Source organism: Protopterus annectens, chromosome 6.part1, assembly GCF_019279795.1.
Source record: "Protopterus annectens isolate FY-2018-M chromosome 6.part1, PAN1.0, whole genome shotgun sequence".
NCBI lineage: Eukaryota > Metazoa > Chordata > Ceratodontiformes > Protopteridae > Protopterus > Protopterus annectens.
Window position 1 is genome coordinate 21,330,613 of NC_056738.1, and position 25,594 is coordinate 21,356,206.

At 39.8% G+C, this 25,594-nt stretch overlaps 1 protein-coding gene across 2 annotated transcripts in view; it reads right to left on the reverse strand.

Annotated features, from left to right (window-relative positions):
- The window catches only part of LOC122805364 (mitogen-activated protein kinase kinase kinase kinase 2-like), a 1,562,336-nt gene that overhangs the window by 132,689 nt on the left and 1,404,053 nt on the right, over window positions 1–25,594 (reverse strand). For both annotated transcript variants that reach the window (XM_044075456.1, XM_044075455.1), the window contains one exon: window positions 24,831–24,917. In XM_044075456.1, the coding sequence (XP_043931391.1) occupies window positions 24,831–24,917 (87 nt within the window). The remainder of the gene's footprint in view (window positions 1–24,830; window positions 24,918–25,594) is intronic.

Sequence of the window (25,594 nt, forward strand, 5' to 3'; positions counted from 1 at the left end):
TGATTTTAATTTGCTACTTATTACTGATTTCCTTGCTGATACTACATTTTTTTTACTTGTGCTGCTGCAGTAGACTCAGTTCATCCTTTTATCATATAACCACATGCCATCTTATCACTTTTTTCTACTCCAATCAATTACCTCCTCTGTCCTCTACTGTTTTGTTATGGCCCTTTGTCTGCACTGGCCAATATGGAATACTAGTCAGCTTTTGCCCCTTTTGTAGCCTGGTATTTTAAAGTAGTGTAGTAACTGCCTCATGCTTACCAAAAACTCTTTACTGCTACCTCACAGTGATTCAGTATGTGAGAGGTTTAAGTATTTACTTAACTTGTAGGCTACCTTCACACCTGAAAACGTATTGGGTAAACACCACACACACACAGTTGGTGCTTTTTTCAAGAACCTTGATCCTGGGGTCTGACTCCTTCCTACCCATAATTCTCTCTGGTCCCAAGATTACCTCATATTGAGTCTGCCTGCTTGTAGCTAACTTATCACCTAGTGAATATAACACAGGCCTAGTAATCTTAATCTAACTGAACAACAAGGAACATGAATAACAGCAATAGGCTGTCAAAAAGACAAGGCCCCTAGTCCAACCAATCAGCTGGGAACCATAAAATAACAATTTAGAATGGGCAACAGAGGGAGGAATGCTCAAGTGGATGGAACAAGACAACATGGATCTAGTGTTATGGTAAGTACATAATTTTCATATCTGATTTGTCTTTTCCATCCGATTCAGCAGTTGGGACAGATTCCAAAGCTATCCAAAAGCCTGGGCAGTTTCATGGAAGGATATTCCTAAGTATGGTGGAACCAGAGGATACACAAGATAAAAACTGTACTTCAAGCCTGTAATGTGACACAAAAGTATGAACTGTAGACCATGTAGCTTCTGCATAAATCTCATCTATGGGAACTCTAGTGAAGGAAGACGTGGACGTAGCCACAGCTCCAGTTGGTTTGCCAGGTGAAGTGTCGTAAAAAAAGGAAATACAGTTGGAGAGCCACCTGGACAAGGTCACTTTAGAAACTTCTGGTCCCAATTTAGTCTTTGAAAAGGAAAGAAAAATACTGTCTGACTATCTGATATGCTTTGTATGATACAAAACAAGACTGAGTTGGTGATGCATATCCATCAAATGTATAGTATATTCCCCTTAGTTTGAAAATTTTGAACAGACATTGGTAGATTGGTTTTCTGATGAAGATTCACTTCAGAGGTCACTTTTGGTAGAAATTGAGGATTAGTTCGCAAAGATACCCTATCCTTGTGAAACACAAAATAAGGAGGTCTGCAAGACAATGCTTGCAGCTCAGAAATTCTCCTAGCTGAAGTAATTGCTACTGGAAAGATTATTTTCCAGGAAAGGAAGACCTAGTTAATGCCTGTAAAATTACAGTAATATCTCATGGATGAACTGGATCCCCGATTAGAGACCTCAGGAGAAATGTTCCCTTGAAAAAAGCTATGGAAATTCTCAAAGAATTTATTTATTTATTTTACATTTGTTAACCGGGCTAGTCTAGCTGGATATATGTCCATTTTCAGTAGAGGCCCGGGGAGAAAAGCTCCACACATTAATCAACATTAAGAGACATATAAAAAGCATTTTAAGTAAATATGAATATACATTAGGTAATAGGAACAAATATCTAAGGCACTTACAGTTTTTATACTAGGTCAATAGTAGCATAACATTAAATCATCTATAGATTAGCAATTAGTTTTCAATAATCAGTCAAAGAGAAAGAGGTAAAGCAGGAGATTTAAAGGGATTAATGTAGTAATACAAGAGAGAGAAAGAGTGAGAAAGAGAAAGAAGCAATGAAAGTTTGATTTTGGTCCACATGAAAATTAGAAATGGCTGCTAATGCACTTTGATGGCTGAGAAACTAGTGCCTTTATGAAATGAATCCACTAAGAAATGTTAATGGATGGGAGTAGAGCTGAAAAAGGATCCAAATCTTTGGAATAAACCCATATGGTGAATTCTTCCATTTGCTACCTTCCTAGAGTTTGTTTTTTTGTGAGGACAACAAAATATGAATGACTGGAGTAAACAGACTGGCATCTCTGGCCACCATTAGAATTGGAGAAGCCATGCAATCAATTTCAGGATTTTTGTCTCTTGGCGAGGCTGACCAGACAGATTAAGCAGAAGGTCTGGACACTAATCCAAGACCCATGGAGGACATTTCAGATAAGGCCATAGGAAGGATAATCAAACCTGCTGGAGGCCAAACATGCACAATGACAATTACCGTTGTCTAGTACCTCATAGCCTTCTGAAGAAATTTGGTTATCAGAGGAAAAGTGGAAAGGCATACCAGAGACCCGGGGGCCAACTGAGGACCAGAGTATACCTTGATGACTGTCCCTGTGGGAAAATCATGGCAAAGTAGCTGCTGGATTTTTATGTAGATAAGAGGCAAAAAGATCACATCAAGGCTGGCCCAAACAACTGAAAATCATTGTTGCTACCGACTGATTGAGGGACCACTCATGAGGCAGAAGAAAAGGCCTGCTGAATTTGTTGGCTAGACAACTGGATGTCCCAGAGATTTGCAATGGGATCAGAAAGCATGAGAAAAACATTGTTAATTGCAATACTCTCATGGCTTCCCGGCATAACAGGTATGAACGGGTTCCTCCTTGCTTGTTGATATAACAGACCACCACCATGTTGTCTGTATGGATATCACACACTCAGGAAGGGAATCCTGAAATGCCTGCAATGCTAGGACTGCCCTCATCTCCAAGATGACGAGACTGACCTCTGTCAATGACCATGTTCCTTGGACCAGCTTCCCTTTGTAATATTCCCATCCACTCCAAAAGGGAAGCACCATGGTCACAGTTGCTTTCAGGGGTGGGAGGTGAAAGGTTGATCCCATGTTACTATCAATGAGGTCAACCACCAAGGTTGTGGCTTCTGCATAGTGGTATGAGACATACTGGAGCATGAAGAGGTTGATACTTCAAAGACCTTTGTGCTTTAAGTATCCACGGCAGGAATCTCATGTAGAACCTTGCCTATGGTGCTAGTGTGACTGATGCAGCCAAGAAGCCCGGTAGTCAAAGGGCAAGCCTTGCTGGAGGGCTAGAATGCAAAATGACCTCTAAAGCTATCTGATGTAGGGACACAACTCTGAACTGAGTAAATCTGGCTATCCTGAATAGTTGAGTCCAAGTGGCATCCTATAAGCTCTATTGTCTGTGCTGGTGTCAACTAACTTTTGGCAAGGTTGGTTGTAATTCCCAAGTATGGAGACAGATGGAGCAAGACATTCCTGAATTTAATTAGTAGATGTCTGGGGATGTGCTGAGGAGCCAGTCATCCAAATAGGGGAACACCTGAAACCCTTGTAGCCTGCGATACACTGCCACAACTGCATGCATTTGTTGAACACCCCGGGGCTCTGGTGAGGCCAAAAGGCAGTGCTCTGAACTGAAAATGACTAGCTTCCAGCTAGAAATGGAGTAATCTCCTGGAGTACCTTGCAGTCTTGATAAGACAGCGTGCTTACTGGAGATCTATCGAGCACATCTAGTCATCCTTTCTTAAAAGGGGTAGAATGAACTGAACTGTGACCATTTAGAACTCTGTCTTCTTCACAAACTGGGAAAGGTAACTTAGGTCCAGAATCGGCTTGAGGTGCCCAGGTTTTCTATGGAACCAAGAAGAACCTTGAACAGAATCCAGATCCATGCTGCTCTGGTGGAACCTCCTGGATGACTCATTTTTGTAGCAGATTTGCAACTTCCACTGCTGACAATTCCATTTGACTGGGTGGAATATCGGGAAATATCCTTCTCTTCTGTGGAAGGGAAACAAAGGAAATAACATAGCCTCTGGTAATTATTTTCTGGACCCAAAAAAAATCGAGTGTTGGCCCACCAGGAGTGAAAGTATAGGTTCATAGGTAGGTACTAGGCTATTGGCCCAAGGGCCTACGTAAGCCTAGCCAACAAGGTTCCCTGGCTTACGCCACCCAAGAAAGTTATTTTCCTGTGCCACTGTCGAGCAGAGACACAGAAGTGATCCCTGGGGTGTATTTCCTATATCCCATCCACTCATCAAGATTTTTCTTGAATAGTGCTAATGAAGTACTTTGCTCGACATAGATAGGTAGCCTGTTCCAGAGTATGGAAAGTCTCTGGGACAGGAATTTATCCCTCCAGCACGTCCTGTTTATTGTGGTGACAAGGTTTAGGTCCCTAGAGCATGTAGCTCAGAGGGATTGGGATTTCTTTAGGTGTAGCATGTCCAACAGCTCTGGGTTTGACATAGCTTTATATGTCAGGCAGAGATCACCTCGGAGTAGGTGATATGCTACGGAATAAAGCTGGAGTTTTTTGAGGCTGTTAGTGTAGGGCATTTGTTTGAGGCCAGTAATCCTCTTTGTGAGGTACTTCTGTGGCTTTTCCAGCTGCTGCAGATGTCTTGTGAGGTATATTCCAAAAGGGGCATTGTACTCTATAATGGGTCTAATGAGTGTCGAGTAGAGGGGAACAATGACCTCTTTTTTCCTGGATGAGAACCCTTTTATGATGAGGTGTGCCACGTAGAAGGACTTCCTGACTACTGTGCCGATGTGACTATCAAAGGAGAGACTACTGTCCACCTGGGTCCATAGGTCTCTTATCACACATTCGGTGTTAAGTAGATTGCTGCCTATGTGGTAGTTCATGGGTACAGAGTTTTTACCAAAGGGGAAGACACTGCACTTTTTGGCACTGAGCTTGAGGCCATGGCTTTGACACCAGGCATCTGTCTCAGCGAGGCCCTTCTGTAGGATGTCCAAATCATTTGGGGACTTGACTATGGCTTCTAGTTTGCAGTCATCTGTGAACTTCGTTAGCCAGAGGCCTTCTGTGTTAGCCTGTACTTCAGAGAAGTAGATACCAAACAGGAGAGGTCCCAGGACCTAACCCTGTGGTACTCCACTTGTCACAGCTTTGAGGTCATTTTTGGAGTTTGCAACTTTTACAGTGTGGGTTCTGTCAGTGAGCCAGTTGGCAACCCATCTTGTGACATAGGGATTTATACCTAGTTTAGTGAGTTTAGCTATAATTCCAGAATGGTGTTGAAAGTCTTGGCGAGGTGAAGCTAGGCTGTGTGAACCACCTTACCCTCATCTACGGCTTTGGTGACTGCTTCATAGAAGTCGATCAGGTTCAGAAGGCATGATCTGCCTTTCACAAACTCGAACTGGGTGGGATCCAGAGTTTGGAGGTTACCAATGTCTTTGTTTATGAGTTCCATGATGATACGTTCCATGGCCTTGCAGACCAGGCTCGTCAGGCTAATAGGTCGATAGTTCCTGGGATCAGTGGTGGCTCCCCCTTTGTGGAGTGGGATAACTGTTGCTGTGCACCATTCAGTGGGCACAAAGCCTGATCCAAGGCTATTATTGAACATGGTGCTTAAGTGGGGAACCAGTTCATTCTGAAGCTCATGTAAAACACAGCCTGGGATGTTGCCCGGTCCCATGGATGCTGCGTTTTTGGCTTTATAGAGTGCAGCTTTTACCTGTGTAGTTGTGATTACAAGGACTCTGCATTCTTCCTGTATAGATATGGGCCCTTTAAGGGGTGGGGGGATAAAGTTAGCACTGAACCTATCTGCCAGAATGTTGGCAATATCAGTTGGTTCTGTAATTTTCGTGCTGTTGTGCTGTAACTCAGAGTAGATCTGGGTGTTGCCATCAAGATTCTTGACATAGCTATAGAATGCTTTGTGGTTGTCCTTAGAATTACTGGCGATTTTGTTTTTGTAGCTAGCTTTGGAGAATCTTATAAGGGATCTCAGCTTCTTACTGAGGCTGACCAGGTTGCTCCTCCACTCATGGGATTTTACTCTCTTTTGCAACAGTTTCTTCCTTCTGTTATAAAGTTTGTTTATGGCAGGGGACCACCAGATTGGCTTCCTTTTTTTGGAGGATAGCGTCTTGGTTCTGTTTGGGATAGCATGATCCATGCACTCATGTAAGTGCTTATAGAGTGCATTTGTGTAGGATTCAGCAGTTGTAACTGTATTGTCCACCTGCATCGGTGTCACGAAGTTCACCACTTCTGTCTTAAGAAGTATAAAGTTGGCTTTGGAGAATTTTTTTACCGTGGTTTCCTTAATGGGGGGTGGGGGCAGGATGTGGATATCAAGGGTGATTAGCTTATGGTCAGATCGGACCAATGAGCAGTTGACTTCAGGTGTGGAACACCGGTCACACATGTTGGTAATGACTAGGTCTAGGATATTGTTGCCCCTGGTGGGAGTGTGGATAAGTTGATCCAGGGCATTGGAGTTTATGAATTCCAGAAAGCGTTGAGCTAAGGAGTTGGTACACGAGTAGTTTTCCCAGTTAATGGTGGGGTAGTTAAAGTCGCCCATTACTAAGGTGTTTGGTTGACCCCTAATATTTTCCATTACATCAAGAAAAGAGGAGTGGGAATCCTGGGGCATGGTGGGGGATCTATAGCAAGCTACAGTTTGGACTGCAGTTTTGCCCAGAGTTAGTTGCACTTGGATAACCTTGGATGCATTATGCTGAGCAACTAGCCTGGAGGTGTGGATATCCTTAATGAATATGGACACACCTCCGCCTTTGGTGTTTCGGTCCAGGTTACATGGCCGAAAAGTGTGGTATGAGTTATAGCCTGGTAGTGCAGGGGTGCTCTCTGGAGCCTTGAACCAGGTCTCAGTCACTGCACAGATTTTGATGTTCTCCACTTTAAGGAGTGCCTCCAGTTAGTGCATTTTGAGATTTAGACTTGTAGCATTGCCCTCAGTTTTTGCTTGCCTGTTCCTGTTACAGTGGTGAATTTGTTATTTGAATCTTGCCTAAAAAAGGCACTATAGGGGCAGCAGGAGCCTTAGCCAGTATCCGGAATCCCAGGGGAGACAACTGCAGGCCATCTTTGGCAAAGCATCGTGGTCTGTTGACCATGTCATTCCAAGCAGACAGATACTGGATCCCCTTAGAATGACACCTGAAGTTTAGCCAATTGTTGAAATCAATCATTTTGTCCTTGTACTGCGGTATCATTCTGGGCTGATGGAGAATGCTACTCAGGGCTAGGGTCATACCTCCCTGGGCTACAAGATCAGAGAGCTCTTACATGTCTTTTTTCATGTAGTCCAGGGAGGTACATCTCAGGTCATTCACACCAACATGGACAATGACAGAGTCACATTTGTACTTGTTGTGGAGTGACCTGAGTGTGTGGGTTATGTGGAGGGATCCTAGCACCTGACAGGCAGCTGGCAGTAACCTTCTCCTTGTTTAGTCTGGTGAGTGGGACATCAGTGTGCCTGACTATAGAGTCACCTATGACTAGCGTGTTGGGTACGTTGTTTTGCCTTACTGGCTGTGGTTGTGTGGCACACTGAGTCTGTAGGCTATGTGTCATTTGGGTTGTGTTGGGGGATGGAGGTTGCTTGCATTTCTACTTTGGAGGTCTCTGTTGCTTAGACAGATTATTATTGAGAGCCTCCGCGAATGTTTTTGTGTTACTATGTGTGGATTTTGGTGGTGCAGATTTAGTGAGACTATGTGATGAGCGTGGTGTGGTGCAAATGTTTACTTTCTCCTCATGACTGTCAAGTTCAGTCTTGGCTGGAGAGAGCTTTACCTCAAGTTTGGCTAGATAAGTGCACCTCTCACAGGTTGTAGTGTTGGGTGGTAGGAGGAGAGGGTTGTCTGTGTACTTGAGGCAATTTCTACATTGCCTCAAGATGCCCAGATTCATCAGATACACAGGAGAGAAAACTGGGAGCTGACCCTTGGACATGCCTGAATAAGGATAAGCTCCCCCGCCTGGCTCCAGAGTGTGGCTGTTGGGCAACTGTTCAGGAGTGCTGGAAGGTTTATCAGTGAAAGAACCTCAAAACCTTTGATTCTGCAGTCTGCCTCTAACCCTAGGGAAATGTCCATTAAAGATCTTTCCCTCTCTGCCCCAGGTAGTGGGGTGGGTCTGTCAGCAGACGTGTCCTGGCCAAAACGCTGTGACTTACAAAACCACAGCTTTTTTTCCACCCTTTTGGTTTCAGGAAAATGTTCTTTGGTGTGTGGAAAAACATATACCAACTGCATATAGGGTTTTGCCTTCCTGTTCTCTTCTGGTAAACGTTTATTTAACTTTCGGTTCAAAAACAGTCGAACCATTGAAGAGAGCATTAATAAAGGTCATCTTGAAGCTTTCCGCAAAATCACATAGGTGCATCCAGGTGTGTCGATGAATAGCAATGCCGGTGTTTGCTGCCCTAGCCATGCTATCAGCTGCATTAGAAAGCAGACACATGGACCCGTTGGTCCTTGATTGTAGGGTAGATAGCTATGACTCCACTGATTTCTGGATGTTAATAGGTAGATTACTGGAGAGGGATTTTGACTGTTCCTTGGTCAAATCCTCTGGAAACAACTCATATAGGCCATGTTGCTCAGAGCTCAAAGTGCAAAAGTCACTAAGGTGCACATCCATTTCCCAAATCTTTCCAATGCCCCACATTCACAGTTAGGTGGATGAATAGATGTGCTGTCCTCTCAGAGCTCCTTATTAGTGGCTGCCATAACAACCATGCATCTACCGGGGGGACCCTTGCTCCAATAAGCCTTATTTTTAGGTACAACTAATATACTGTCTGGCTTATATGGGATAGGCTCCACCACACTGTGTTCCTTTCAGGCTCTTTGAAAGACCAGGTCTATTAACTCATTAGTGGGTGGGACCATCCAGAAGTAGATGAGCCATCCCCAAATGCCTTGAGGAATACTATCACCTCCAGGGAGGGAGCTTTGGTAGACCAACCCCTTCACTGGTTCATCAATTCCAGATCATCTCCAAAGAAGACTTCTTCTGAAGGGGATCTTGGGTATCCCTCCCCTTTGCCAAAATCAGTATCTTCAGTGACAAGCTGTGGAGATGAGTCTAAATGCCTCCTCTTACAGGCTCATTTCCTGTAACCCTCTCCAGAAGGGACTTCAGGGGAAGAGTTGGAATCAAAAGGGAGAAGCTCAGCTCACCAAGTGGGAACCCCTTGAAGCTAAGAGAGGTCTCTGTTGGACTGGATGAATGGACATGGACACAGAATCCAAAGGTGATCAGGATGGACTCGAATGAGTTGGAGACGCTTCCTCTTTTAACCTGAAGGGGTAATTAGTATAAGAATCCTTATTACTGTATGCATAGTCACTATCTTATTTGACATTATAAAATTTATTTTGATTACTGCATTCTGTCTAACTCTGCTGATATTATATAACTTAAAAGATTTTGATTGTACTTCATGTACTGGAGCTTTTCTCCCTGGGCCTCCACAGAAAAGGGGTCTTTGTGCCCAGTCATACTTCCATGATCAACAAATGTGAAATAAACCCCTTAAAGACCTCGAAAGCTGAAGGTGAGAGTGGAGCAAAGGTGTACTGCCATTACCTGAGGAAATCAGAGAAGGATAGTTTCTAGCTCCAATCAGACACTGGTCCATGGCACCAAACTGTCCACAGCCAAAGCACCCACCGGCAGGGACAGCTCTGAAAACTTTGGAGTCAATCCCAACCCCCGAGCCTCAGCTCCAACACTTCAGCTCCGAGACCATTCCAAACCAGCAGGGCCAGAGTCAAGAGGATGAGGGAGATTGCAGAAGTTAAAGATGAGCGTGCTGTCAGCTCGGATGCAGGTGCCCTGTGGGAATGACTCAGATCTAAAGGTTGAACCAAAACAGAAAAAACTAAGTTTAGGGTGGCAGAGACTATTCCTGGAGCCAACAGAGGGGTAGGTGCAGGGAGGACTCCAATCTTGATTGGGTCCAAAGAAATTTCCATATCATTCTGACAACATCAGCTTCTGATAGACTCTTTGAAGATTGAAAAGACCAGAAGGACAAATCCTCTAATGGTGGATTAGGTAATTAGTGCTGTTTTTCTTGCAAAAAAGGGGAATGGAGAGAGGACCAGCTGGGTCAGGAGAGAAGTGGCATGGTACAGACTGGGAATGGATCCGAATAACCTTTGCTGAAGATAGATCCATATGTCTCAGAGTCCTCAGTGCAGAGCTAGACAGATCTGGAGACCTCTTCCGTGACTTTTCTAGAAGTTTTTTTCCCTTCTATTCCTTATCTTTACTTCAGTCTCTTTATCCTTGATAGTCCTCACTTTTTCAGATATTTTGAAAAAGGAGAAGAGACTTCCGAAGTAAAAGGTACTGATACTCCTGCCTGGGCTGGGAAAAGGCCTTTAAGCACCATCTTACTGTAGTAGTCAGTGAGTGCCCTGACCCTGAAAGAGGGGTGGGCCTTGCACTCAATTTCAAGGTGGCTATACATAAGTAATATTCACAGAGTGTATCGGGGTCTTGAGGCAGAATCCTGTGCCCACAAGCAGAAAAAAAGATTTCTTAAATTCAGTGGCTTTGTCTGCCATAGAAAAGCAACAACTGTGACAAAACATATTTGGTAAACACAATCATTCCTAAGGAAGGAAATTAACAAACAGCAACTTTCAAGATGGCTACACAATGAGTAACAGCTTGATTCTAGCTCTCCCAGTGTGAAAACAGAAACTCAACACAGAGGGCCAGTACACTTTTGTGTTTATGGGTAAATTTTAGTAACTACAGACAAGGCAAACAGCTAGGACCAGCTCTGAGGTTAACTGTCACTCCAGACACAAAATATTCACAAAGAATAAAGTAACGTCCATTGATCAAAAATGCTAGGCAGGTAACAGTAAGTAGCAAGCTTGTTTATTTTGAATTAGAATACATTTCAGTAACTGGCTAGTAAGTGTACTGCCTGGATGCCAGGAAAAAAGAAATACAGAGCACCTGGGAAAATCAGCTGCAAAAAGTGAGGAAGAATCACTGACTGTGGAAAGTTCTGCAGCTGTTCAGCAGAAAGCAATGCAACCTTCAGACATGGCTTCCAGTAAACTGCAGGAAGATACAAGACAGCTACACATAGACCTGGTTCCCACTGAAGGAGTACTGCAACACAAACAACAAAAGGCTAGAAAAAATGGAAGAAGCTTTAAACAGATATTCAGATGAGGTGATAAAGCTGCAAAAATCGGTGGCTGAAATGAAGAAAAGGCTGGCTGAATATGAGATTGTTCAGGAAGAGATGTTTAAAAAATAACAGAATTATAGGACAGAGCATGTAGGGAAAGTCTGAGATTTTCAGCTATACCAGAGAAGTTAGAAGGAACAGACTGCATTAATTTTATGACTGCACAAATAAGCAACTGAACTGCTATTCCACAACAGGAGTTGTTAGTTAAAAGGGCACATCATGTGTATGCTCCAAACCTTGCTATGAGAAAGCAACCTACACCTTTAATAGTACAAATGCAATCCTACCAGCAGAAGGAGTTGATTCTGACAAAACTATGTCAGAAGGACAAAATACTAAAAGTGGGAGACAGCAGAGTGTTTGTGGAGAATGATTACTCATTGTACACCAGGCAGAAGTGGAGTAAATTAATTTCATTCTTCAGGGAATGTTGAGATGCAGGTGAGAGTTTCAAACTGCCATACCCAGCTGTCTTCAACGTATTTTTTCCCTCAAGGGACAAAACCATTTTTTGATGAAGTACACTCTAAGCAGGAAATACAAAAGTTTGTCCAACAAAAAGTGAGCTGTGAAACAGGAGATTCAATAAAGACCACAGAGAGATTGTACTTGCAAAATCTTTTCCACTGTTTCAACTGAAAATGTTGAAGAGAAGGAAGGGAGCACAAGAGATGACTAGAAGAATCGATAGTATGTTGGAAATTAAGCAGAAAAGGGATTTAGGAGATGGAGATGAACAGTAATAAAACCAGTAACATAATGTGGGATTACAATGCAATAATGATATTTGTGAAATATGACAGAACAAGAAAATCTGGAAATATTGGACTGTTTTAGAATTTGCTGGATTTGTGGAGGACTCTAAATTATATGCCCTACTTCATGCCATTAATGTTTGGAAAAATGCTGTGGGGAGGGGAATTGAGGGAGAAAGCTAACTGTAAGTAAAGAAAACATTTTTCTTAATAGTACTACTTTTGTGATGTATGGTTTTCTTTGCATGCTATAAAGTAACACTTTCTCAGTTGTTTTTAAGTGTAATGCAAATTGAAAATAGATGCTGTTGTTCTTTTCTTTTTCCCTTCTCTCTTTCTTCTTGTTTAGTTTTTAAGAAATGTAGGTACTGCAATGTAAAAAATCCTGGTTAAAAGAGCAAAACAAAAGAAAAATAAATGTGTTTTTTCTCATTCTTGAATGGGGGAATGACTGGAATAAGGAGCTTAAATTGATTCAGTAACAAGTTTTAAGAGAAAGCAAGTAAATGAAAAAGAATATTGAATATTATGAAGCTTTTTTTCTATCAAATGAATGTATACTTAGTAGCAATTCTGTATCTGGCCCTCATGTCTCCATGGAAACAATCTGATACAGAGAAATTGACTGTCTGGTTCTCATGTTTCCATGGAGACAATCTGATAAAGAGAATCTGGCTATAGTCTGGTGGAAAAGAGAAACTGGATAGGAGATAATGCTCTCAGAAAGCATTCAGGGGTTTTTCCTAGCTGGGAGAACTATAAAGATAAGACAAAACAAGTTCGTTCTTAGAACCATTGGCTGCACCACGTGTCTTAACATGGATAACCTTTCTTTTAGGTTAAAATTCATGTCTCTGATTGTAGCCGTTGGTTTGGGACATTTGTTATTATTAGGAGGGTAAAACTTCAATATTTGAAGATGTACATAGTTTTGTTTGTTAGTATTAAATTAATTGGTTTTAGTGGGGTATTGGGGGTTTGTTTTTTTTTTTGTTTGAGGGATTTCAATAAACGTTTTGTAAGTTGTGGCATAGGCTGAAATGGATATGACAAGCAACAACTATATAAAAGTTCAACCTGCCAAACGATGTAAGCATGTAACACAAAAGCTGGAACTATACATTTAACAAAAACTGTGTTATACATAAAATGTGGGAATAATAACTTTTTAATACAATGATGCTTTCTGTAATGTCTTTAAATATCAATGGTCTCACAGATACATACACAGTTGAAAGAACAGTGAACTATACTAAAAAATGTAGAGTGCAAATAGTTATGTTACAGGACAAACACTTGGAAAGAACTGAACATGTGAATTTGATAAAGGTTTTCAGGATGGTCACTGAGTGGAATATCTGGGACAAAGGAAAAGAGGAGTACTTATATTAATTGCAAGAGGAGCTGTAATAGTGATACAAAGATAATAATGGCAGATTTGTAGTGCTAAGGGGCTACTGGCAAGGGAGGAGGATTACGCTGGCATGTATATTCCACCTAAAACTGCTATAATTCAGCTTCAGAAAATTCTGGAAGAAATAATCAGTTTTCAGCAAGGAATATTACTTATAGGCGGGGAACTGGAATTTGATTTGCAGCAGTGAAGATGTATCTGATGGGCCCAGAAGGGAAAGTATAACAACGAAGGGTAGATTGTTGAAGAAATTTTTGAACACATTTGGCATGGAAGATGTGAATTCAGTACTGGGAGTTTGGAGTGAATTTACATATTACTCCCCAGGATATAAAAATTGGGCTAGGCTAGACAGAATTAACATTTCACAGGAACATGTGTATTTAATTGAAGGTCTTGATATGCACCCAATAACTATTTCAGATCATGCGCCAATAAGAACTTAAATAAAAACACAAGGTAATGAAATAAAAATGAGACATTAGCTCTTTCCCACCTATCTACTGAAAAGATAGGAATTTAAGGAATGGGTACTGGAGATTATTTAGGAGCTATTTGACAGGACATAAATAACTTCTGAAAATACAGCTAGGGAGTGGGATAAAATTAAGGTGGAGTTTAAATTAGAGTGGAAATAAAAGAAATGGAGCTATGGTTAAGAAGAAACAAGAATTATTTAGAGGGAGTAATAAATGTTAAAATATTGCAGAATAGGGGAAATCTCACAGAACAAGAGGATTAACTGCAGAATGCTAAGCAGAAAATAAGGGATTACCTCGATAATATACACAAGTTTAGAAAGATTGCTGTTAAGCAACTGTTTACTGATAATAACTCTAGAGCACAAAAAAGTTTAGCACAATGACTCAGGCAAGAGAAAGTAGAAATAGGCTCTCTAAGCTTGGCAACAGCCCCAACACGGAAGGTAGCAGGAGATCCGGTAGAAGTATGAGAAATATTTCAGAAATTCTATGAAAGTCTGTATAAAGCAGAGAAATATGGAAATCAAGAAAAGGTACAAGTGGAAATGTTTATAGAAGAATTAACTATGCCAAGGTTAGAGGGAGATGAGGCTCAATTATTAACAGGATAGGAGGAGATGAGATAAACATTGTGATGTATAACCAATCTAGAGGAAAGTCCTCAGGAATAGATGGCATTCCTGTGGAAGTTTAGAAGTTAGGAGGGAAAACTGATAAAGATCTGGAAGGTTTTGTTTAACAATATTCGAAGAAGAGGAGAAGTACCAACATCCTGGAAGAAAGCAGTGGTAGCTGTAATACCTAAAGAGGGTAAAGATCCATCAGATACAGCTTCATACATGCCAATTTCAATACTAAACCATGATTATAAAGTGTTCATGTCTATAATGGCTAAAGGAATGGCAAAGGTAATACCAAAATTGATTTATATATATGTATATATATATATATATATATATATATATATATATATATATATATATAGGCCAATGTGCTTTTTGTGGAAGGGACGACTCAAACATTTCACAACATTCAAAGAACACTGATGATCCTAAGGGAAGCAGAATGTAAAAAAATAACATTGCTGTTTGTGGGTCTTGATGCAGAGAAAGCATTTGACAGACTAAGCTGGGACTTTATGAGCAGGGCAATGGAAGCATTTGCATTTCCTGAAAAAAGTATAAGGTTGATTGGGAAGATATATGAGGGATCGGGGGCAAAAACTAAAGTGGGTGGGGTCCTCTCTAAAAATTTCTACTTGTGCAGAAGAACCAGGCAGGGGTGTCCTCTTTCCCCTTTGTTATTTGCACTATATTCAGAACCACTAGCAAAGAAAATAAGGGACTCAGAAATTCAAGGATATAAATGGTAGTCAAGAAAAGCTGGCTGTATTTGCAGATGATGTTATTTTACAGGTTCATAGGTAAATACTAGGCTATCTGCCCAAGGGCATCTATAAGCCTAGCCAGAATGTGTTGGCTTTTGCCGCCCTCTTAGATTAGTTCCCTGTGCCTCTGTCCAGCAGAGCCATTAGTTCCCTGTGCCTCTGTCCAGCAGAGCCACTGCAGTGATCCCTGGGGTAAATTTTCTCTTTCCAATCCACTCGTCAAGGTTTCTCTTGAAGGGTGTTAGTAAGGGGCTCTGCCTAATGTAGACTGGAATCCTGTTCCAAAGCATGGGGAGTCTCTGGGACAGGAATCTATCCCTCCAGCACGTCCAATTTATCACTGTGGTGAGGTTTAGATCCCTAGAGCATGTGGCTCTTGGGGATTTGTTTTTGTTTAGGTGGAGCATGTCCATCAATTCTGGGTTGGACATGGCCTTGTATGTCAGGCAGAGATCACCTCTGAGTAAGTGGTATGCAACAGAGTATAGCTGGAGTTTCTTCTTATACCAGAAAAAGACATTACATTGTGGTAGAACATTTTAAGACAGTTTCAAATCTTTTTGGGATACAAAATTAATGAAGCTAAAACAAAGGCAATAGCGGTAAATTATATACCCACACATGAATTGGTTCAGCAATATCCATATTTATGGGGACATGACAAAATGAAGTATTTAGCAGTAAGTATTAGCAATACCACCAGACGAGCAACAAACACGGCAGAACTAAATGCAGAACTTTTATTGCAGAACTAAATACGGAACTATTTATAATTTGTGTTTCACGGAGAGTTCAACTTTATCCATAGCAGTGGATCTCATTTATCTCTATTTAGCAGTAAGGATTAAAAATTATTTTTGTATGGCAGCTAAAGATATGTGGGAAGCTACTAAACAAAAAATTATACAAAAATTGAGAAAACTGAAGCTTTGCTATATGGATAGTAAGATACATGCAGTTAAAATGTTTTTAGTCCAATTAGTCTTAGACATAGGTCAGGCATATTTTTTATCAACCACAGGAGAATTTGTGGATAGCAATTAATAAAGATTTGAAGGATTTTATCTGGGAGGGGAAGACAGCAAGAGCCAAGTGGGATAAGCTGATTTTTCCAGTAGAACAGGGCAGATTTTGATTATCCGATTTGAAGGGGTATTTCAGAGCTACAGAGTTAAGGCTCCTATACACAGACCAAGCAGAAAACTATAATTCAAACTGGAAAGAGATGATAATGAAACAAGGGGAAGCTCAAGAGACAAGGAAAGACTGGGATTTTGGATGCAGGCCTTTAAGGAGAATAACAATAATCATACAGAATACTGTATCTTTAAAGTAGCAGAAAGTATCCTAAGAACTAGCCAACACAGGAGTGCAGTAATATGATTCTGCCGATAGAGATGACTACAATTAGGGATATAGTCAATAGGCATGGGGGGGGGCTGGAATTTATTGGAGAAAACTGGCAAAGGAACCAAAGTATTAGGACCAAATAATTAGAGAGGGAAAGATGATAGAATGGGAAAACACCAAGAATTTATTTGGACTGCAGGTTAGAGATCGCCGTCCCTATCAAGGATTAATATCAGAGTATAGGCAAAGAGAAAGAAATAGGGGGTCCTAAATAAAAGATTAGCACTGGCAGAGTTTTTAGTAGAATCTACAACACGAGATGCAATTACAAAAGGAATAATTAGTAGAGCATATAAAATATTGATAACTATAAGAAGGTTAGAAAGAATTGAGAAGAGAAACTGGATAAGCATTTCACAAAGAAACAATGAGAGGATGTATATAAGTCTCCCAAATATGCAAAAAAAATCTATAAGATTTAGAATTTTTGCTTGGAAATGTTTGCATAGATATATGTATACCCCAAGTAGACTCCAGAGAATTATTCCTCGGGTAGACACCAAATGGAGGTGTGACTGGGAAGAAAGAGGTAATTGGGAATATATTTTCTGGATGTGAGGTGAGTTGGTGGACTTTAAGGATTCCCTGTAGGATGCACTGTCGGAGATGCTGGGTAAGCAGACTGGTATGAAGAGGGAGATGATTTTTCTGAGCTATGATACAGAATCGGAATCACCTAGAGACAGTAAAGCCTTGCTGTGTCTAATTATGGTGGCTGCCAAAAAAACAATTACTAGAGAATAGAAATCACAATGTAAACCAACTATACTAGAAGTAGTGAGTATAGTAACAGAGAAAACAACTGGAATTGAGATCTTTAGAAAAGGGTAGGAACAAACTACATAGGAAAATGGGAATTGTGGGAACAGTACATACAGGTGGAAGAATAAGGTTTAAAAGAAGGCAGGACTTAAATCAGCTATGTAATGTTTGACTGAAAATGACTGGGTAGATTATATGTGTTGTACAATGTTTGCAACTGGGAGTGTGTCAGTATGGTTTGTGATGTAAAATTATTGAATTAGGATTGTGTCGGTGTTGTTTATTTCCATTTATATAAATGTGTGACTGCCTATGTTATAAGTGATGGTTTTGTAAATATGTTTCTTGTTAAAAAAAAAAAAAAAAAGCAGGAATTGAATAATTTATGTAATGTTGCTTTGGTTATATGATATATAGCAATATATGTGAAATATAATGTTTGTAAACATGAACTTGTTAATACAGTTTGATTACTTTTATATAAATGTAAATTTGCCTAGTTCACAACTGATAATTCAATAAAGGTGTTTAAAAAACGAAATTAACAAACAGCAAATTCCACAAAAGGCAGATTAACTATTATGTTTTTAACAACAAACAGAGCAACACTAAAGTAAACCTTAGCAAAAGTCTGCTAGAAAAGACTAGAATAGTCATAAAAAAGACACACTTGGGGAAAAATCTAAATACTAATATGGAAAACTCTTAAAAGATAGCGATTTAAGTAGCCAGAATAACACATTTATACAACCAGGATACAAAGCCCTCGAATCATGTCTTGATTCTTCAAGGGGCAAATGATATCTCAGGTAATCTTGGAACCAGAAGGAATTATGGGTAGGGGAGGATTCAGAGCGCTGGATCCAAGTTCTTGAAAAAAGTGCTGAGGTCAGATCTAGTAACCCAACTGCTGAAGTGGATGAAAAAGATAACATCTGATCAAAACATTTTCACATACCATACAGGTGACACATCACTCCAATCAGACACTACTGTAAAGGATCCAGACACTCTTGTTAATAATTCCTTATTGTCTGACCATCATATTACCAATATAGCTCAGAGAATCTTCCCTCAGGCTCATCTAACTTTCAAACGCATCTCCATTAGATCCATAGAGGTCTTAATTTTCCTATACTTATATGTCATCAGAGTCTAACAGCAAATTCCACAAAAAAGTTAAGTATAATGCACCTTTTGGTAAGTATTTGTCTAAACACATCACTCAACTTGGAAGACCTTAGAGATTCATAACAAAAAGATCTTAGGCCTCAAAAATCTTAATTATCAAGATAGACTATCATCCCTCTCTCATCTGTGGAGATCTGTCTCTAGCCTTTCAAGCCATAAAAAATCCAACCCCCTGAACTCCTGTTCCTTCACAGAACCAATGGTAACTGAAATACATAGTTAAAGGAACTAAACCTTCATCAACAGATGAATAATATATATTGGCATAACAGATTCATATCACAGTGTATTCCTCGCCTCTGGAACAAACTTATACAACGTGTCAAGCAGAGTAACACCCTTGCTACCTTCAGGATAAACCTAGACAACTAAATGGACCACTTAAAATTCTCCCTTGGTCTATCTTGTCTGCTCTCCTTCAGGTTGTAAGGATCTTTGGAATAATGGTTTTTGGCTAGATTTGTAATTGTTTGCAGACTGATTGCTTAGAACTTATCTATAAACTGTCACAGACACAAGGCAGTGGTTAAAATACAGCTGACTCTGTTCTGCTTTGCTTTAAGCAATACCTTCTAAATCAGAAGAAAAGGTAGAGGCATATATTAAAATCTGAGTGCAGGGAAATGAGAAGGCATCTGTTTTCTAAACAGTCTGATATGGAAATAAGCAGTAAAAGGTTTAGAGCTTATTGTTTTGAAACAGCTGGCAAACATGCCCACTTGAGGCATGTCCCATATCTGTGTAAACTTCCTGAGAGGTCACTGGTGTAGTTTCCAGTCATAAGCCAGTGTCATTTGCCTGTTGAGCATGCAAGTTGTTTCTGTAATAATGGCAAATGAGCCACTGAAAGATGAAGGCTGCACAGAATGGTCCAATACCAAATAAAAAAGGTCTCTGCAGAGCTGGTAGAATTTGTTTCTCTAATATTTGTTGACATGGATCATTACAGTTGCAGTGCCTGTACTGATGCACTGGTACACCTGCATCAGTGCATTGCTTGCACTAATGCAGGCGAGCTAGAATTGAGTTGTTTGGAAGGCTATCACTGCTCTATAAACTGCTTTCATTTCTATGAAGACAGTACACAGAAACATTTCTTTCCGAGACCAGTTACCTTAAATGGTAACATTGTTAAAGTGTTCCCAAAGCAAAATGTGAACATTATACTGTTAGCTGATACGCTGAAGAAGAGGGGGACTTAGAGGGAAAGCTTGTGAGGGCCTGTCCATTAAAGCTTATCCCTAACTAGGTTAAGTAAAGGGACTCTGAATGTCAACAAAGTTCAAAACTTTGCTTCCAGCATTCCTGAGGCTCCGTTTTGATATTCCTATGTTAAAGTCTGTGTAGAAAACTGGAAGAATGCAGTCTGACATGAAATCTAGGACTCTTCGGTACTTGCCCTGCTGTGATTTGTTTATGCTGTGAATAGTCTATTAGCCTGCCATTACACACTGAATTTCTGACAGCTTTTCTTGGACACAGTGGTTGGAAGGGTGGCCCAGTGGTTAAGGTGTTTGCCTTACAAAGACAAGGTGAATGGTTTGAGTCTCACAGGGGATAATTGGCTAGGCTTACAATGGCTCGCAAGGGCAGTTAGCCTAGTACTAACTAACCTATGAATGCTTCCATTTATAAAGTGCCTGTCACTGCATCAATAAAAGTTACTGATGTTGAATAAGTCACTTATGACATTTTGTAATTTATTGCAGACCCTAAGGACTACACCAAGAAGATAATCAGGCTAATATGTTGAAGTAATTGTTTCTGAGACTGTGCTTCGAAATAAAATTTCAAGTTCTCTCTCTTGATAATACAACCATAGAAGTTACTTCTCATAGCGCACTATTAGGGGTGAAACTAGAGATGTTTTACAGAGCCAAACTCTTTCTCACTGATGCAAATAAAACTACACTTGCCACTAATTATCTCCTCCTCAATCTTCTTTATGGTGCTCCCATCCTTACTAACCTCCAGGCTTCACAAAAATTGAAACTTGAACAATGATACAAAAAAGTTGCTAAATTTGCAGCACATACCCCTTTCAGAACCCACCACTGTATAGCTGTGAAATCCTAAATTGTTTATAACTGCCACATCAACTAACATATACACAACTTCTTTCAACCTTTAAAATTATCCAGCATCCATCTGCCTGTCCAACAGTAAAAAAACATTCTACACAACTATGTTCTCAGTCAGTCATTGCGATCCAGTGACCAAAAACTCCTGTCTACAAACCTAGCAAATCTGCTGGGCATTGTCTGTACTCCTACAAGGTTGCTAAGTCCTGGAACTAGTTACCTGTAACTACTAACCTGTATCCATCAGGACTATACCCTCCCTCCCATCTTTCAAAACCACTCTGAAAGACTTCCTAGTTAAAATCTGACTCTGGTTTTGCTCAAAACCTGGCTAAACAAAATCCCTAAATGTAAACAAGTACTTTTCATTCCTTAAACCTCCTTACTTTCCCCTTCTTTACTTACTTCTTTACTGCTTTCTAATTCTCTTCCCTGACTTTCTCTCTAAATATACCATAAGCCTGTTTTCCCACACTTCATATTGCAGTTTCTGTTTGTATTATACTAATTTACCTTTAATTTCTCTATAAACCGTCTAAAACGTCTCTAAATATTAAATGATTGTCATGTACCTTATATCAATTCTTAACCATTGTATTTATATTATGTCTAACTTCTTAGAATTATTTAAACGGCAGATGTTTTTGTATTATTTTGAACATTGTAAAATTATTGTTCTTAAAATGCTTTGTTGTAGTAATTTGGAACTTTTCTTCCTGGACATCCACTAAAGTCCGATTAGCCGGTTGGACTTTTCCGGTAATCAAATGTCAATAAATAAATAAGCAAGCAAGAAATCTCTCATATAAGGAAAGGTGGCTATGTTTTGTTTTTGGAGATGTGAAAATAATGGGGTTAAACATTTTGAAAATACTCTGGGGCTGTGGATATCTCAAATGGCAGAGCTGAATACTGGAAATGACAGTGATTAACCTGAAACCTGATATATTTTCCTATGGAAAGGCCTTACTGGAATAAGCAGATAAGGGTCCTCTACATCCAGTGTTGCCATATAGTCACCCCCCCCCCCAACTAAAAGGCTCTAGTCTTCCCATTGCTAAATGCCATCTGACATGTTTAGCAGGACCCCTTTGATTTCTGTCCTGCATTTATTCAACTGGGCCTTTCCTCCAAGCCTCCTCCTGCTCATCTCACTTACTTCCTACCATTTATGGTAATAGGGAAGTCATCCATTGTCTGTGGTATCATATGTTCACAAATGGTTCAACCTCCATTAACCTGGTATCTGTTTTCTGAGTTGATCTAGGCCTGGTCCTAACTACCATGGAATAAATTAAATCTTCATCTGGACTGTTGAAGCTGCACTGTCAGTCCCCCCCCACACTGTACATCAAATATAATGAAATGTAATGTTCATTACATCAAATGTAATGAAATGCTTCGAAAGACTAGTTAAAAGGCATTTGACTTACAGTGCTGCCCCAATCCTTTGACCCACTGCAGTTTGCCTACCAGGGAAACAGATCAACTGCTGATGCCATTTCAGTGGCACTTCATCTCACACTGGAGCATCCTGAAGAGAACAACAACTATGCCAGGCTGTTGTTCACAGATTTCAGCTCGGCATTTAATACAGTGATTCCAATGCAACTTATAGAAAAGCTAAACAGCCTTGGCAAAAATAAAGGGCTGTGCAACTGGATCCTCAATTTCCTGACTGGAAGACCACAAAGGACCTGTGCTGGTAACAACACTTCAGAGAGTATTATAATCAACACTGGAGTACTCCAGGGCTGTGTGCGGAGTCCTCTACTGTTCACAATCCTTACCCATGACTGCTCTGTGAAAGCAAGCAACAACCACATCATCAAATTTGCAGATGACACCACAGTGGTAGGACTCATAAATGGTGATGACGCGACTGGGTACAGGAATGAGGTCAACTCCCTGACTGAATGGTGCAATAAAAACAATTTGGACCTGAACATCAATAAAACAAAAGAAATTATTATTGACTTCAGAAATAGCTCTGCCAAGCACCTGTCCCTCAAGATCAATGGTGAAGAAGTGGAGAGAATCCAAACTATAAAGTTCCTGGGGGTACATATACCAGAGGATCTTTCTTGGAGTACAAACATAGGCTAGCTGATTAAAAAAGCCCACCAGCAACTACACTTCCTAAGAAGACTGAGAAAAGCAAAGCTCTCTAGGAATGCTCTAAATACCTTCTACAGAGGAGACATCGAGAGCATTATCACCAGCAACTGCACTCTGTGGTTAGGTAACAGCACAATGGCTGAAAGGAAGAAGCTGCAAAGAATAATAACAGCAGAAAAGATCATGGGCACTAGTCTTCCTACCTTACAGGAGCTCTTTAAACTGAGATGTAAAAACAGATCCCACAAAATACTGAGTGACACTTCTCATCCAGCATATGATTGGTTCACTAAACTTGCTTCTGGTAGAAGCTTATGGAGTATCTGCTGCAGGACCTCCAAATTCATGAACAGTTTTTTCCAACTGCAATAAGACTCATTGATGCAGACATAAATCTGAATGTATCAAAACTATAATAGATTGTTACACTTTCATTCTTTTTCTTTTTTTTCCCATACAGTAATTCTATTTATTTATTGCATACTAAAATTAATATATTCTCATTTAAGTGCAATTCCAGTCACATCCTTATGTGCAATATCACCCAATCTAACCTCTGTGTATAGTGTAGTTTTCTTTTCATGTGTTAGATTATCTAGTAGTCAGTGTTGTCTAATGCAATAGTGTACAAGCATGTGCGACAGCTACTTAGATATTTAGTTTTGTATTATAGTTATTATTTATTCTTTAATATCCATCATGTCTGTCTTTTTGTGTTTGTTTCCTCCTGTAAAAGAGCTGACACTTGACATTCCATATAGGTAGCACTTGCGTTTCCTAAATGACAACAGAGTTTCTTTGAATCTCTTTGAATCTTTGTAACTAGCTTGTATGGAAATTACATTAAGGTCTAGGCTTCCACATTTTAACTGAAATCTGAATGAGTTAAAATCTCTTTGTTTGCTATATAAACTTCATCTGTCAGCTTACTGCAGAGGAATATGAGCTGTTAAGAAGTGTCACTTGGTAGTCATGAGTTTGATTCCCCTGAGTCGCTGTCTGCATGCTTTGTGACAGAGCAAATCATGTATCACTCCTACAAAGAGGAATCAGTGGGCTTACTTGGTCAGAAAAAAATACCTTTACTTCAAAGGTCACAAATCTGCACATTAGTTGTTTGGGTCTGTTAACTGCTGGTTGCTGCAGGCTTACCATTTTGTATGCTGTGTCAAGTTTTATAACTAGAGGGGGTAACTTTAAATGTTTACCAAATTCCTTTGCCAAAATAGAGCCCTTAAATCTTATTCCCTTAATTCTGCTGTGAGGCCAGCAATCCAGAAGTTTTTACAGCTGAATTTGTTTCCTGCTTTTACTTTTTTTAGTAATACCTGCATATTTGCTTTCAGCTTATTCATTTATACTGTTCTCACAGAATAGTCTGACTACTTTCATAGTGCTCAAACTGCTCTGCTGGGATTGTACCTGTTCAGCAGTCTGTTTTTGCAACTGCACCTCTTGCTTTGGGCTATGCACGTATAACTGTAGTCCCAACAGCATCTCCTATATAGTCTCTATTTTGCTTTATATTTTTCTGTTTTTGCAAATCACCATATAAGCCTTACAATTTCTTTGGTTAAATTCCATGTTTTACTCCAATGCTTGGTATGTCTGCCTTGCCTTTTTGAACCCAGCGATTATAGAAGAGGAGTTTCTCTAAAATGTTATTGCTGTCTTGGAACTTTCTAGTCTTTTAATTTCTTCCAGAAAAAAACATACTTTTGCATACTTTTTCTAATGTGCTTAACTTCTGAAAAGGGGTATGGTACAGCCTGTTGATAAAACAGTCGTCAAACTGCTGCTCAGTGAATGAAACTGATATAAAGCACTGTTACATGGAAAAACACAATAAGCAAAGCAGATTTTTTTTTCTGTGGGGGCAAGCCCCCTTGACCTTTCACTCCTACCACTTAATATAGACAACTTTGAGACAGCTGCACTTTAGACGGAAATGCAGAATCATCAGCTATGCAGTGACCTGAAAGTCTCACTTCTATTGACATTTGAAGTTTGCATTTCACAATATAACGTTGGTCAAGTCACATCTCTGAGTACTGTACGATCACCAGTCTGTGATATTGAGCAATAATTACTAGTTATCTCCATTTTTGATGTTACAGACAGAAGGTAAACTAGTGATTTTTGTTATTTTACTTACCAATAGTTTCTACAGTGAAGTCAAAGGTAAGTTCTGATGCTAGTGCTTTTATTACCTCTCCTTGCAAAGTCACGATTTTCACAGTATCTGTACAGAAAATGAAAATTTGATCATTTCAACAAGAAGAGGAAAAGCTATCTTCATACTAAAAGATATTAAACCTGATTATGCTACTATCCATTAAACTTATGACATTCAACATTTAGATCACTGTTGCAGTAGTCTAATCTATTTAGGTCCTACACCCTTCATTATCGGCCATCAATCAAAGCTTTAGTGCACATTTCATGTGCTCTAAAACTATGTGTAACTTAAATAGAACTCTATAAAAAAAGGCAGACTGCAAATCTCTTCAGAGCTTTTTTGTTGACGAAACACATTCCTTTAGTGGCCCCATGTGGAACTGTCAGTTGGCTCATGATCCTTCACGGTTGGGTAGATAAGTCTCCAGTAGGAAAACCTTCTACTAAAAAGAAATTTCCTGAGGAAAACTTGTGCTTTCCTACCTAAAGTATTCTGTTTAGGATCAGAAACTTCAAAGAAATCCTGGTAATTCTTGGTCAAAATACTCCCACACTTCTGCACGCCAAAAAGTTGTAATAAAATAAGTAAAATTATTTTTGAAAGTAAGTGAAATAAATGAAATAATGTGTGCATATATTCATTCAGATACATACATATATAAATATATAAAAAATGTTTAAAAACATCTAGATGTTATCCCTTTGCCTCTTGATTAACACAGGTTTTAAACTAACTGCAGT